The following is a 16240-nucleotide window of genomic DNA, read 5'->3' on the forward strand; positions in this document are numbered from 1 at the left end:
TTGCAAAGGCTAGTGGGAAAAAAAGATCCTGAGAGGCCTTTTATCCCGGTTTGAAACACCAACCCCCTTTTATCCCGGTTGTAACACTAATCGGGATAAAAGGGTCGAGAGCCTTTTATCCCGGTTGGAAACACCAACCGGGATAAAAGGGTTCCCAACGAGGTGACTGAAAGAGGACTAAATCCCTCGAACCCTTTTATCCCGGTTGGTATTACCAACCGGGATAAAAGGGGGATAAAAGGATCCCCACGAGTTAATACAAAAGGATAGCATTCCCTATCTAGTCAGATGTGGTGTGTAGGTGGGATGGCAAGGAAGCTACACGTGAGGCTGGAGGTTGTGGGTTCAAATCCCATCCGGGATAAACCAATCGGGACAAAAGAGGGTCATTTTGTCCCAAGATTTGTACCCTACCAACCGGGACTAAAGGCCAATTCTCTACTAGTGACCCCTTCGCTTCCATGCATTGTTCCATAGGCACGAGCCACCAACTCTTCACAAAGCAAGCAAACTCCACGTCATGGGATCGAGAATTTCAGAACAGATAGCCCAGACATATGGCATAGGAGATTAGCATTGAATGATCAATAAGAATGAACTATCAACTTCATCCGTGTTTCATTTTCATGGACACTGTATGAAGAACTCCCGGCATCTTCGGCTGGTCCATCTTCAGGTGGTAAATGCCGGGAAAAGGAAAATACTGGAAAAGTGGATGAAATAATGTACCAAATCATACTCTCCACCAAGAGCTGCACGGTTACAACAAATCTGAACGGAATTATACTACAAGCACAGCATGGCTGCGTGGAACAGCGTTCATATTCAATCTAAAGAATTGGACCGAACAGATCAAACAAAAACAAGCAAATCGTGGGAGCGCGCGAGATCGATCGATCACAGCATGGGGAGCATCATCTGGAGGAGGGGAGCCTGCCGGGACCGCCGCTGCCGCGCCTTGAACTTCTTGATGGCCGCCTTGAGCACCCGCCTCCAGCCCTCCTGAACCCGCCCAATCAACCAGTGGAAACGCCGTGATGCTCGCGAAGATTTTAGCAAAGCTTAATGAAGGCGGGATCAAAGGCAGGTGGCTACTACCTTCGCAAGGCGAAGGCGCCGCCGGCAGAAGTCGAGCCTGGCCCTGCCCGTCTCGTGGAGCTCGAGGAAGGACCCTTCGCGCCGCAGCCGCCACTTGGATTTCCTGCCGGCGCCGAAGTCCTTGAGCCTGCAGCCGCCAGCCCTCGCCCTGCGCTTCGGGTTGGCGATAAGGAAGTCCGTCGTGGAGGCGGCAGCCTCGGCCTCGGCCGCGCAGGTGCCGTCGGCACCGAGATGTCGGAGGAGGCGGCGGGCAGCCTAGCCGATATCAAGGTGGCCGCGGGCTTGCCGGAAGGCGTCGATGGCGACGTGGTCACCGTGCCCAGGAGGAGCGGCGGCGAGGAGTGGCAGGTTTGGAAGGACCTTGTCTTCTCTCTGTCCCCGGTCATGCGGCGGATCCTGCTCTCGGCGCTCGGCATCCACTTCTTCCAGCAGGCCTCCGACATCGACACCTTCGTCCTCTACAGCCCCCGCATCTTCATGGGCGCCGGCATCACCGACGACGGACGGGGAGCTCGCCGGCTTACAGCTCCGCGGCGGCGACCTCTTCCTGGACGCCGCGCACGCGCTGGCAATGCCGCCGAGGCTGCGCACAGGAGCAGCGGCGGGGCGCCCCGCTCCAGCCGCCGCCCGCGCCCGATCCCCTCCTGCGCCTCTCTCTTTTGGAGAAAGAGAAGCATTTTTCCCTTTAACCCCCTCCCTTCCCTCCTTTTTCCACCCGAGCCATTCCTCTCTTTAGAATATAGACTGCGGGTTGATTCCTTGAAAGTTGAGGGACTTTTTTGTAAAATAACCATGATGGACGAAAAAAATTAGCAGAGACGTTACTCGTTTTAATAATAGGTATAGATATAGATTATTATGTATCTAGATATACACTATGTCTGGATGCATAATAATATCTATGAACTCAGAAAAGCCAAAACGATTTTCAATTTGGAACGGAGGGAGAGTAGCTTGTAGTAGAGATTGTTAAAAGCCGGATTGTTAAAAAGGTGGCTACAAAAGCTGGAGGACTGTTTAGATCCTTGCATTGTTGAGGGGTCGGATTGTGGCTTTTCTATTATATGCCCTCAATCTAGATGGGTTCATGGTGCACACGGTTGTGGGGTAGGCTATATCATTCATCCGTAATTTCGAGTAAAGCTTGGGAGGTATATTTTCATCTTCGCATATTCCATAAGCTTGAAAAAGACTATGTCATCTATATACATACTCCCTCCATCTAGATTTATAAGGTATAGTATGACTTAGCACGGTCTTCCAAATAATATTTTGACCATTCATTTATCTTATATTATAATATTTATAGTTATAAACTTATAATCATTATAGAGTATATTTTATTACGAATCCAACTATATAAAGTTTACATTATAAAAATAAAAAATTAATAGTTAAATTATTAGTCAAAGATTGCAAAATTTGAATATTGATATGTGTGTGCATCTTATAAATAAAAATGAAGGCAGTATACTAAAGTTCCTAAGTATGGAGCATCCTCATGCATCCGGGGTCCACATATTATTCGGGCAGGACCTACATGGGACACACACTATTCAAGTGCGACCCGCACATTGTTTGGTGAGACCCACCATACATAGAGTAGGTCCCTAATCTTTTTTTAAAAAATTATCCATGGTGGTTTTTTCTATTATTTGGTATGAAAAGTATAAAATATATTTAATTATTTTCTATGTATAAAAATAATAACTAAACTTTGTATACTACGTTCACCTGTGATAGCTTTATTACTTTTTGACTTTACTTTCACTCCATAAACTCGCAAAATATGATTGAATTATTCATTGATTGCTAATTTTATCTTTTACCTCGATCAAAACCAATAGTTAGTGTAACATAGATTGGTAACCCGTCAGCAGTATCCACTAACGTTAGTGAATTCCTAAGAAAAAAGTTATACAATGCTCGAATGACCATTATGATAAAAAAATTATTTGAATTAAATATTGGATGTGATCAATTTGATTTTAGATTATGTTTTATTTATTTATTTTGTTCCATGCATCGATACGATGCTACTTTGAGCATAGTAAAATAACAAATTTATATTTCATTATTATTTGAGGTTAACATCTTTCGTATAAGCGCTCGCCGCATGCCAACTTGACTAGTTTGTGTGTATTGAAATACATGGCATTAGAACATGTTAGTAGAAGTGTCAAAGGACGCATGTACCCCTCTTGGAAGTTGTGTTATTTGTCTATTTTTAATGGCAATTGCAGATAATAAGGAAACTAAGCCACCAATGAGCCACCCTTATTCCATCAATTCCGAGAAGAATTAAATGAGCCATCATCCAAATGTGCATACAATGCTTTGTATTTGAAAATAAATTTCTTATGCTTGGATACCTTGTATTTAAGGAACAGAGGGAGTAATTTCGAGTAAAGCCCTGTGATTGTGTAACTTGCCACTGGAAACTCGATCGGGTTACCTGTCACTGTAAATCAAATGGAGTTACGCATCGGGTGGACGAGAAATATTAGGACACTCTCGCAGCACAATTGTTACATTTTTTTTTAATGGATTGATTTGCTCAAGTATTGTCCGTATAAATTCCGGACAAGCTTCTAGATATGGAACAAGTTGACAGTTGGCACTGACTCAGCACATCAATACAATCCAAAATTCCTTTGTGGAGAAGTCATCTGAGCCTTCCTTTTCCTACCTTCCTCCAAACTCAAAATGAAACCTCGAATTTTAAAAACTAGAGAAAGCCCATCGTAACTCATGACATCACCCTCATATCGAGGATGAGAAAGCCCAAACGGAAACCATCACCATCCAGTACCAGTAGGATGCGAGTACAACCAGAAACAGCGGTAGGGCCTCACGAGACGACAAGGAAGGCCTTTAGTTCGGTCCTGACGGATATGTAACGTGACACCCACCCACCACGCGCACCGCCCCTCACGAGCGGCGGCCCCCGTCCGTCCGTCCGTCCGCTCCGCCCGGTAGTGGCGGCCGCGACGTGACCGGCGCCTTTCCACATTTATTCTTCCGAGCCCAGGACCTGCGTGCTGTCCTTTTTTATTTCGCATTCAACCCGCCGCACGGCACCACCACTCACCACCCCGCGCGATCTTCGTCAACGCTCTCTTGGGGCTCAGCCTCAGCAGGCGCAGCCCACAGATCCGCGCATATATCCGCGCCCGCTTATACACGCACCGCTCACTCCTCTTTTCATTTTTCTTTCTTCGCCGGCTGCCCCCTTCTCCACTCAAACCCTCCTCCCCGTATATGCTTCATTCCCTTCCTTCGCCGCAAAGTTTCCTATTGGAAGGGAGAATTAGGGGAAGATGAAGCTGGTGTGGTGTCCGGAGGTGGCGTCCAAGGCCTACATCGACGGCGTCAGGGCGCTCGCCGGCCACGACGACCTCGCCGGATCGGCGGAGGTCGCCGAGCTCGTCGCCGCCATGGCCGGCGGCTGGAACGCGCAGCTCGTCGTCGAGGCGCCGGACGTGCCGGCGCAATCATCCATCTCTTCTTCACGGCCGCCCGCCACATGCCTCGCGCTCGCCGCAGCCGCGAGGCGCACGGGCGGGCGCTACGCCTGCGTGCTTCCGGAGGGCGGCTCCGCGTCCGCCGCGGCGGTATTCGCCGGCGTCCGCTCGCAGGAGGACGCGGACGCGGGAGCGGAGTCGCCGTCGCCGTCCCCGACGGTCGTCGTGGCCAGCGACGCCGACGAGGCGATGGCGCGGCTGGAGGGTGTCGACCTGCTAGTGATCGACGCGCGGCGGCGGGACGCGGCGGCCGTGCTGCGGGCGGCCAGGCCCGGGGCCAGGGGCATGGTGGTGGTGCGCCACGGCGACGGAAGGCGGCGCGGTGCCACGGCGCTGGCCGCGGCGTCCATGGCGGCCGGGACAAGGGTCGTGCGCTCCGTCTACCTGCCCATCGGCAAGGGCGTCGAGGTTCTCCACGTCGGCGTCGGGAAGGGGCCTAGCCTGCATAGCCGGGGCGGCGCCCGGGGGACCGGCCGGTGGATCCGGCACGTCAACCACGACACCGGCGAGGAGCATGTCTTTCGGCGGCAGTAGTTTTGACCCGTCCTTCGATCTGCATGCTGCACCATCTCGGTGCATCAAAGTCAACACAAAGTTCGTAATGCAACAAGCACGGGTGTTTTTGTTAGATTCGTTGAATCTGCCCGCGATAGTGATTCGCGTAACATGGGTGGAAAGTGTGACGAGTCACGTTGTAAATAGCATACCTTCCAGATTAGCTCCTTGAATTTGTGGATGCTTTAAACGCTATTTCGCGGATGTTCTGCAATTTAAATAGTAGCTCTTCACCCTGTTTCTGTTTTCTTGCGAGGAGAGCTTTATTCTGCTTTCATTAATTTTAGTTTGCATAAATTTTCACAATTTGTTGACAGTTGTCACTAATAAACTTATGCGTATATTTCATGCTTTCAGCAACTAGATCCATCCTTTACTTTTGGTGGTTTTGTTGAGGGTCAGTGAAGCATTATGGTATTTTGTAATCTATTATATCATGATAATATAACAAAAAAAATGTTTAAGAGTCGTTGTGGATTTGGGATTTCCTTGATCTCGGATCCTTAACCCCGACCAATGTAAAGATATCATGAAAAAGATTTTAGAGCATGGTAGAAAGGGTCAAAAATTCTAGTCCAAATCCATTGGGAGAAAATTCCCACAAAAAGTGAGTCAAAACTGTTGTGAAACATGTTGTTAGCGGTTGGATCTTCTCCCTCTCATACATCTCACGATAACCACAAGAATACAAGTACGCAAGACATGATATAGGTGGAGCTTCTCTTTATTCCTCAAGTCGATGATTTACAATGAATGTATGCCTCGTATATATACTTCAAACTAAACCTAAAGTTTTGGTAAGAGCCCACAAGTAACCGGACCATGACTAGTACTTCTAGTCTTCCTTTCATTCTAGGATTCTAGAGTCCAGATGTCTTACAGCACTCCCACTTGGGTGATTACCGTGAATGCTTATGCCTCATCAAAAACTCCATCCAAAAACCTAGTGAGAAAAACAGTTATTGAAGAAAAGAGTACATATCAACCGCAATTGTATTGCACATGTTGCATCATGAAAAACCTTATGTGGGAAACCATCAAGTAAAAACTCACATAGGGAAAAAGGAGTACAACATTAAACCTTCTTGGTTACATAGTATTCTATATTTGCTATTCATCATGAACAGTAATCAATCTTCAAGATTTATGCATGAACTTCCTGATTCTTGTAGTAAACATCTACATGATCTAATAAGTAATCAAGTGGTAAACCTTCATAGTAAATTTAATATTTAATCACCAAATTGGTACCTTCTAGGCACAACTAACAAGACTTGAAATCAACAAAACGGTAGCTTTGACTGAGTCAATGAGGAACTTACTAAGGACGACGCCTGGTGCAGTTGTGGCATCCTTGGCCATCAGGTGGTTCAGGAGTCCTCGGGTAGGCAGTGGTGCAGATCGCACCAGGTTCTTCTACTGCTGTCCTCTCGGTGCTAGTGTCTTAGCTGGTGTTTGGTACGAGTTGGTGCTGTTCTGGCCCCTGACCTTTGTTCTTCTGTGCACATTCGTACGACTTGTGCCTGGGCTCGCGACACGAGAAGCAGATGATGGGGTTCCCTCTCCCGGTGGTGGTCTGCTAAGTCCTTGGTGATAGATTCCGCTAGGGTTTGTTCCTGATCTTTGATGAGAGGAGGGGTAACATTGATTTAGGGGTGGATTCGATGTTGGCTGTTCAACTACAACACCACAAGGGGCTCGGCCTTAGCAATATGTACACCGTCTCCGATTGGGATGTTCGTGCCGTGCCAAGAACAACTCTGAACCTGCTAGCAACCAAGAACAAGCAAGAACAAGGTGAACAAGCAATTACTCACGAAATTGAAGCCAAAAGGCTGAATCTGAATCACAAGTTTGGGGTCTTGAATCAAGCAAATCAGGTGGTCTAGCAGACACACGCGTTTACAAGCTAGTTGCAAGAAGCTAACTCAGATCTAAACAAAACCCACCTTCTCCTGGCAGCCGAAACATATATTTATACATGGGAGATTGCCAGGAGGCGTGGGAGGGGGTAAACCCTAACATAGAATGGGCCCCTAGTGAGCTTAACTTGATACAAGGCTGTTAGCCCATGACTAAAGGTCTGAACATCTCTTTGTAGTTTCTGGGCGACTCCAATGGTATCTGACGGTATTTCTTGATCAATCTAAAAGTAGACTTCAAGAGCTTTCCAACAAGTGCTCATGGGCCTCCAACACCCTTTGGAGCAAAGAGTTATGTCCCGTGGAAGTTATCAGTTCCTAGAGGTCCGAACTGGCTGTCCGAACTTGCAATCGGATTATTAGGTCTGATCCTTCCTTTCCTCATGCCTCCTTCCACTTGTTTTTTTTTATTATTATAGTCCCTTCTCCAATCTAGTTCATGTTCCAAGTTCCTAATCATAAGAAAATCATCACAAGGCTTTAGTAGCACCCTATTCGGAGGATAACTTGTTTGGACACTGAGGAATGACTTTACCTGATAGTTGAGTTGTCATGCATGAGCTCGAGTCATTGGTCCTTGCTGTGAAATAGGCATGGTTGTATTGGTGGAAGGGATGTCCTCATCATCGTCCCCTTCTTGCATTTGAGTGGTTCTCGACTCAACCTCATCATCGGCTCCCAAATAAGGCTTCAAATATGCAATGTTAAATGCGGGACTAACCCCAAAATCTGTAGGTAGCTTAAGTTTATATGCATTATCATTAATCATTTCCAACACTTTCAAAGGACCATCATCTCTAGGTAGCAACTTAGATTTTCTCAAATCAAGGAACCTGTCCTTTCTTAAATGTAGCCAAACTAGATCACCAGGTTCAAAAATAACATGTTTCTTTCCTTTGCTACTAGCAAGTTTGTACTTTGCATTCATGCATTCTACGTTCTCTTTAGTAGTTTCATGGAATTTTGAGATCAGACCTGCATATTTTTGGCATCAAAAGTCACTTTCTCCAAGGTTGGAAGAGGCAACAGATCAATAGGAGCATGAGGCAAAAACCCGTAAATAATCTCAAATGGGCATTTCTTGGTAGTAGAGTGTTGTGAACGATTGTAAGCAAACTCAACATGAGGTAAGCACTCTTCCCACATTTTTATGTTCTTTTTTAAAACAGCGCTAAGAATGTTAGATAAAGTTCTATTCACAATCTCAGTTTGCCCATCAATTTGTGGATGACATGTAGTGGATAATAAAAGCTTAATACCCAACTTATCCCACAAAGTTCTCCAAAAATAGCTAAAATTTTTTGCATAATGATAAAAAACAATGGTATTTGGTACACCATGCAAGCGAACAATCTCACGAAAGAACAAATCAGCACATGTGTAGCATCATCACTCTTATGGCATGGTATGAAATGAGCCATCTTAGAAAATCTGTCCACTATAGCAAAGACACTATCCTTCCTCTTCTTTGTTCTAGGCAGTACTAAAACAAAGTCCACAGAAATATCTTCCCAAGGAGCACTTGGAATAGGAAGAGGCATGTATAAACCATGAGTATTAAGGCGTGACTTAGCTTTTTGGCATGTGCAGGAAGCAAGGAACCTCTCCACGTCTCTCCTCATCTTGGACCAAAAGAAATGACCATCAAGGATGTCTTCAGCCTTCTTCACTCCAAAATGTCCTATCAACCCTCCTCCATGTGCTTCCTGCAACAATAACAAATGCACGGAGCTAGCTAGAATGCATAGCTTGTTAGCTTTAAAACAATGACTAGGAGCTTGAACATAACAGGCTAACTACTTGGGAGAATTACATGATCTAAACGAGAGCACAACACAAAATATTTACATTCATACTGAATAAATTTGGGCACTATCTCCAAAATTCTACATTATGCTATAGGTTAAGCTTTGGTGATGACTGTGGCAGAACCGCCTCAATTAAACTGGCTCAAGCTCACTGACCCTTCCCATATTAATGAAATACAGGTCAATCACACATCAACTAATATAACAGGATAGTCTGTCGGGTAATGTCCCAATTTAACCACCGATTCCATTGATCGAAACAATATGCAACAAGTCTCACACGAAGGTGAGTGCAGACGATACAATATGGCATTTAAGTTTACACACATAGGGTACACAAATTTAATTTACAATGCAGACGATACAACATGGCATTTAAGTTTACAAACATAGGGTACACGAATTTAATTTTCAAACCAAGTTCGAAATACTTTGATAGATTACAATCCAGAGTTCTTAAATAAAACACAGTGGAAGACAAAGCACGATAAAGTTCTAGCAAAGATACATGATAACATAAGTAGCCCAACAACATGTCATCCAACATGAGACTGACTCAAGGCAAGGATGGACGCCACTCAACCTTCCACCCTTCTGGCAAAGGACGGCCATCCCAAGGGAAATCAGCAACCAGTTCGATCATTTCCTCTTCGCTAAGAGCTGAAATAATCAACAAAGCAAGGCTGAGTATACTAATAGTCCTCAAGACTTACTCGACTATGGTATATACTTAGCCAACTCCTATTATGCAAGGCTTTTGGCTGAGACATTTGTTTTGCTAAAAAGTAACTAAGAGTGGATCCTTACTTTCAAGTTTTAACATCCAATTTGAAGTTGAACTTAACCATTCTAAGTAAGCTATCAAAACTTTTTAGTGTAGAAAAACAATTAATTAGATAACATCATCATCATCATTCACATTTCCTTTCATTCCACTTCTTCCTACAATATGACGCAGTGATCAAGATTCTCTTAACCAAGAGATACGGCAAATCGATTTGATTTATAACCTTGTAAGGTGGATCTAATCACATGCCATATGCATGCCCCGTTGAGCCGCACATGATAGACGGTTCCCTTAGAGGGCAATAGCATTTGAGCCACTCTACGACCCTCAAGCGCTAGTCCCCATCGGTATCCCCGGGTCACTCATGAGTTATAGACTACCACTCAAATAGGTAATAGGACCGAACTCAATCTACCATCATGCAATAAGGTACTAGATTTTACCGGTTTCAACTACCTCTTACTTCCAGCATGTGAATTAGTACAGTTCAAACTTGGTCAACGGGGCCAACAACAGACATGTCTTAATTGACACAGGCGGAGCGCAACCAACAACAACAACATCAACATTTCTATCTCCACCCAGTCTCCAACTTTTCTCATGTGGATCATTTCATTTCAAATTTAACATAACTAGTAAAAGACCTATTTCTCATGAGTGACAGGTAATCACTCGACTTCTACCATTCTTAATTAAGCATGGTATTTCTATCGACTTACACATGCTAGTATTTGAACTTGGGAGTCTTAGGGATCATGCAACTTTGGTTTCAATCAACACCTAGGAACTTAAATTCATAAAATTACTTAAGTAAGAACATTGCATAGTTTTGAAGTTAGCGTTCATGCTCCGGTGCTTGCCTTCTATGCTAGCTTCAAGCTCTTCTGAACTTTGGTCCAGGTCTTATGGGGCTTCATCTTGTGAGACTTCACGCGGCTAACTCTCGGACTTGGTGATCAATTCATATAATCCATCTGCTAGCGGGTTGTCTACATGACAATGCATATGTATGAGTTCATTGGAAAAGCGATGACACATGCATAACTTCAAGTTTAAATAGTGCAGCAACTCAATCATGCAGCATTTTAAAAATCAAAATAGAGCATAAAACATATCGTTATCTACAAAAAGAAACATGATTGGTGTAAAAGAATTAACTAGAGCTTTTCATGTGACACATTCAATTATCAAACTTAAGCCAAAACATTTCAGTAACTTTAGTTGCAGCATGGCATAAATACCATGTACTAAACAAGTAATTAGCACACTATGATGGCAACAAGATCTTAAGTAAACATGCTTAAGAGTGAAACTATAGCAAATATCTACTAGAGGCCAAATAAATGACATATACAAGCAACCATTAAGATTCTGCTAACAACATTTTTATGGATTAACATACTGTTAATGGAGAGCATAAAAAATAATTAGGTCCTAATCTCAACAACAAGTATTTTTAATAAATCAAACTAGCTCATAGCAAGTATAATTATTCATGAAGGATTATTTGTTAACTAAATATGAATCATTTACAGGAGCTCACTCATCACACAAACACATTACTGTAAAAATATCAGCATGATTGGACTACCATAGAATTTTTTTTAAAATCAAACATTGCAAAACTACATATGTGAACAATGAATTATAACTAAAGCTCTACCATCATTTTAGTGCTACAAACTTCCCAGAATGGTTTTCAATACTGAAATATAGTAATGTGAATTTATAAGGATTTTACAAGTGTCGTTGTCAAGATTTGCGGATCTAGACTTAGACTAGTAAATTTCTTTTATGCGCGTAAGGCTTCAGATGGTGGCGTGGGAGACACGGGGTTAGACTGGTTCGGGCAAGGGAAGCCCTACGTCCAGTATCGAGGATGCTCGTATTGCCCACGCGGGGTTCTGTAGTAGGGGTTACAGATTGACGAGAGAGGGACTGATCCCAGGTCTCTTGAAAGGTGCCCGTGCTCTAAGGGAATGTGTGAGTGTACTCTTGTCTCGAGGGAGAAGAACCCGATCCCCTGTCTCTGGCTCCCGATCCCCCTTTTATATCGTAAGGGGACAGCCGGGGCTACAGGAGAGACCGGGTGATGAGGGTAGTAAAGAGTTTAAATGTAGTACGGTAAAAATACAACACGAAGGGAGGAACCAAGTTCCTAGGCGCCCGGCGCCCTCGCCGGCCTTCGGCGTCTACCGGCGTGTATGCTGGAGGAGGAGGGCGGCCGTGCGCCAACTGTCGTCATGCCCTACAGATAGCCCCTTCGGCGTCCGTAGGCGCCGGGTCATGATGAGGGCGTTTCGTCGCTACTCTGGTGTCCGTTGGGAGGGACGGCGGATGCTGCCGTCCTGATGATGGCTCGCGGAGAGCGGGCGTCACATCCCTGCTGCCGGGCGCGCGGGACCCAAGAACGGGCCGGTCTTCCTTCTGCTCCGAACGGCGCAGGCCATGAGTACCTTGCGGCGAATGGAAGGAAGCCGCCGGTACTGTAGCTTATACAGTGTGGTCGTGCGTGGGTACTTGCAGCGGGTTGCATGAGGAGCGCGGTCATCCTTCTTCCTGCTAGGCCTGCGGCGCATTTATGACGAGGTCGACAAGGGGGACCCACGGGATCGTTACCCTGATCACTCGGTCCGCGCCCGAGGAGGATATCCGTCCTGGGGGCCCCAGTGAGTCCGACCCCCGTGCCCAGGGTCGGGCGAGGCGGAACCTTGTGGCGAGGGGTCGGGCACCCCCGACCCCGGGGTCGTGGTCGGACGAGGCGGAGCCTCGCGGCAGGAGGTCAGACGCTCCCGACCCCGGGACCGTGGTCGGGCGAGGCGGAGTCCCACTCATGTTGGGCTTGATGGCGATTTCGTTATCCCGGGTGAAACTGGGCCTTCATGATTGTCTCATAATTGTTTCTTTAAGCGGTGTTTAGGAGATCGTTAATATTTCCCCCCAACAACAAGCACTAGAGATATTTGTTCCAAATTAAGGAGGTGAAACAACATGCATTTTATACAACAATATAATCATATATTTCATACAAACAGGTATTTTTTATAGATACGATAGAGCATTAGAAATCTAAAAGAAATTATTTTGCATTTTATAATTTTTATATGATTTTATATGGATTTCACAAGTTTTAGCCTTTTTCAACCCAAAACTAAGAGATGAAAAAGAAAAAGCACTTCGTAGCTAAGTTCTCAGAAAACATTTTCTCCTAGCAGATCTACCCTCTCCTTTACAACACAACCCCTAGATCTTGCACAAAACCCCTGTGAATAACCCCCACCTTACACTTAAACCCGAACATTCCTTGGTAACCCCCCAGACTTCTGTTTTTCTTACACCCATACCCTTCTCCTACCTCTTCTCCTGCACGCCCACAGCAAGCGGTGGCGGTGCACCGGTGCCGGCATGGTGGCCTTGCCTCCCTCTCCAATGACTGCCCTAAAGCTTGCCTACCTCCTAACGCACCTGATCCCCCTCTTTTCTCCCCGAATCCCTAACCCTAACCTCGCCCACGACAACAACGGTGCAACACACGGCGGTGAGCTCAGGAACGGGCGTGGAAACATGGTCGAGACGGTGAGTTTGCGAGAGCCTGAGGTCTAGGGGCTCACCTAGGTTCGGTTTTGTTGGGTGGTTGGAGAAGAGAGGGCCGGGAGGATGGGGTTCGATGGTGGGGTGGAGCTTAGGCGGGTGGTGGCAATGACAGGCGCAGGGGCTTCAATCCCCGGTGCTAGGGGCAATGACGCAGGGCAAAAAGTGGTGGAGGAGGTATCTAGGAGGGTCAGGTAGCTGTGGGCGGTGGTGATTTGAAAATGGCGGAGGGGAGTGGGAGTCTTTGGCCAGTGGTGGGAGGAGCTCAGGTTCTTGGTGTTTCTGTCCTAAGAAAGAAGAAAGAGATGAATGCGAGAGAGGTAGAGCAGAGAGGCTGGGGTTGCTTAGAGGAGAAGGAAGAGGAGAAGTGGGTGAGCACTGGCCGTAGTCGTGGTGCCGCAGCAGAAGAATGACGCCGCATGTTGACGATCGCCTTGCGACGGTCGGCCATGACCGACTGAACCAGCGATTTAGTTAACTTGCGAACGAACTTCCAACTAGCTAATTTCGAGTGATGAAAACTCTAAAATCCTTTGCCTAACCTATACATCGACTGTATAGCACAATTGTCGACCAAGTATACCTCTACAACTTAGGGCTTGTGTGGATACCCTGTGCTAAATTTTAGCACTCATGGAGTACTAAAGTTTAGCACATTGGGGTGTTTGGATGGTGTGCTAAACTTTAGCACCTTTGATGGAAAATGACAACATTGCCCCTATTTACTCCTCTTAATGGCTGGCACACTACCCCTCCTACATGCCCTGGTTTTTTTTGGTGCCAATGTCCAGCGCTGTTTTTTTGGCACCAAGGACCAGCGCCAAGGACCTGTCCTTGCTCCTGCGCTCATATGTATTTCACTTATTTTTTTCTCTCATTTGGCCGGCTTCATTTCATAATAGTGAAGGAGAAATACATTCAAATTATTTGCATTGTCCAATGTCAATGTCATTACAACACAACCATACAAATAAGCTACGATCTATTGTACAAACCATTAGCTATTTCATCACGAAATTCATTCATATTACGACCTTCTTCCTCTGCTTGGGTATTCATCGCATGTCCTTTAGAGTTTGATACTTTGGCCATAGAAACAACATTTTCATCACGATCGCACATATCAAAGGCCCTATCGGCCATATCATTCTCTCGAATGAAATTGTGAATTGCCATGCATGCTACTATTATTTTGCTTTGCTTGTGCATTGGAAAACTTGGTATACCCAACAAAATCCTCCACTTCATCTTCAACACTCCAAAGGACCTCTCGATAACATTTCTAAGGGACGAATGTGCATAATTAAAGGTTTCTTTCATACCTTTTGGCATTAGGCCACTTCGAAACTTCGGAAGATGATACTTCGTACCTTTGTAAGGTGTAAGGTAACCCGGATGGTTAGGATATCCTGAGTCAACTAGGTAAAACTTGCCTATAAATGAAGACAATTTCATGAGGTTAATGAAGTTGACACCATACTTGTACAAATGAAGACAATATCATATAAAAAGTAGTGTACCTGGAGGATGATGTGGAAACTTGTCACCATATTTGGTTACGGCATCATTGAAGACTCTCATATCATGAATCGATCAAGGCCATCGACTCACAACAAATGTGAACCTCATGTCGAAGTCACAAATAGCCAGCACGTTCTGTGTGGGATATCGATATCTCCTGGTGTGCTGAACCACCTTACCGTTTGGCACCACAACTGGTACATGTGTCCCATCTATAGCTCCTATACAATTGTTGACATATGGAGCAAACTGAGGGTTTTTCAATCTTTGGTGCACAATCTTAAATTCTTGGTCCTTTGGCTTAATAATATCTACTGCTAGCTTAATAACACTACACAAAACACTATCGAATGTACAACTTAATGTTTCCAATGACCTTACGAACCGGTCCTCAATTTGTCTAAGTGACTGGGAACATTCCTAAAGCCTCCATCGTTGACATTCCTCTAGTTGCCCTCAAACCATACGTCTTGACCAACAAGTCATGCAGCTGATAAAATAATGGGTTTGACATTCTAAACATGTTGTAGCAAGAGGTTGTACTAGACAGTGTTTAGTGTACCCATTCTATGCCCGGTATAGTGTCTACCCTCCTTGGAGCTTTGTCCATGTAAGTATCGTAGTACATACCAATCATGAGTGCCATCTTCATGAAAGTATGAACCTCATTTGAAAAGTCCTCATCAGAATCACTTGAAGAACTGTCATTACCATCCTAAGTCACCAACCAAAAACATGTCAGTTTGCTTATCAGTAAACATTAATATATGAAATCATCATTTAAACAACCACAAATATAGCATAATTCAACCAAATTTAATTCAAACAGCCACAAATGTATCATAGTCCAACCAGATTTATATCAAACAGCCACAAATATAGCATAATTCAACCAAATTTAATTCAAACAGCCACAAATGTATCATAGTCCAACCAGATTTATATCAAACAGCCACAAATATATCATAGTCCAACCAGTTCATGTTCAAACACCCACACTTAGTACATAAAAAGAACTATAATTATTCAAACAGTCACTACATAGGATCACTGGCAACTACTAACTAAACAATATTGTTCTCCTTGCAATATCTCTTCAAGTGAATCAGCCTTCCTTGAAAAGTAGGTATTGTAACACCCAATGTTAATAAATAACTTAAGAATGGTAATAAGGAGTTAATGGTGAAGCTTGGCTTAAAAACAAAGTAATTTGGGCTAAGGTCAATATTGAGCCAAATTTGGTCAAATCTCAAATTTGATATTTAAATTTGGTAAAAATAGGCAAAAATGAGAAATCAAGCCTAAAAGGTACTACAAATATAAAGGAAAGAAGTTTAGAGTTAAATTCAAGCTAAAAATACTTCAAATACAAAATCAAAATGAGAAGAAATTGAGTACTATTCAAAATCTGAAAATAGGCAATTCTGAAAACGG

At 44.6% G+C, this 16240-nt stretch overlaps 2 protein-coding genes across 2 annotated transcripts; one reads left to right on the forward strand and one right to left on the reverse strand.

Annotated features, from left to right (window-relative positions):
* Positions 1-858: 858 nt before the first annotated feature.
* Positions 859-1541, reverse strand: LOC101761939. The gene is made up of 3 exons (XM_004954833.2): positions 1413-1541; positions 1099-1353; positions 859-1002 (listed from the first exon to the last, which is right to left on the reverse strand). Exons 1-3 carry the CDS (start codon positions 1539-1541, stop codon positions 898-900), a joined length of 489 nt encoding a protein of 162 aa, XP_004954890.1. The 3' UTR covers positions 859-897.
* Positions 1542-4418: 2877 nt separating this feature from the next.
* On the forward strand, positions 4419-5156 carry LOC101785149. Its single transcript, XM_012846849.2, has one exon. It carries the CDS (start codon positions 4419-4421, stop codon positions 5154-5156), a length of 738 nt encoding a protein of 245 aa, XP_012702303.1.
* The last annotated feature ends 11084 nt before the right edge of the window (positions 5157-16240 follow it).

This window comes from Setaria italica, chromosome I (assembly GCF_000263155.2).
Source record: "Setaria italica strain Yugu1 chromosome I, Setaria_italica_v2.0, whole genome shotgun sequence".
NCBI classification, from domain to species: domain Eukaryota; kingdom Viridiplantae; phylum Streptophyta; class Magnoliopsida; order Poales; family Poaceae; genus Setaria; species Setaria italica.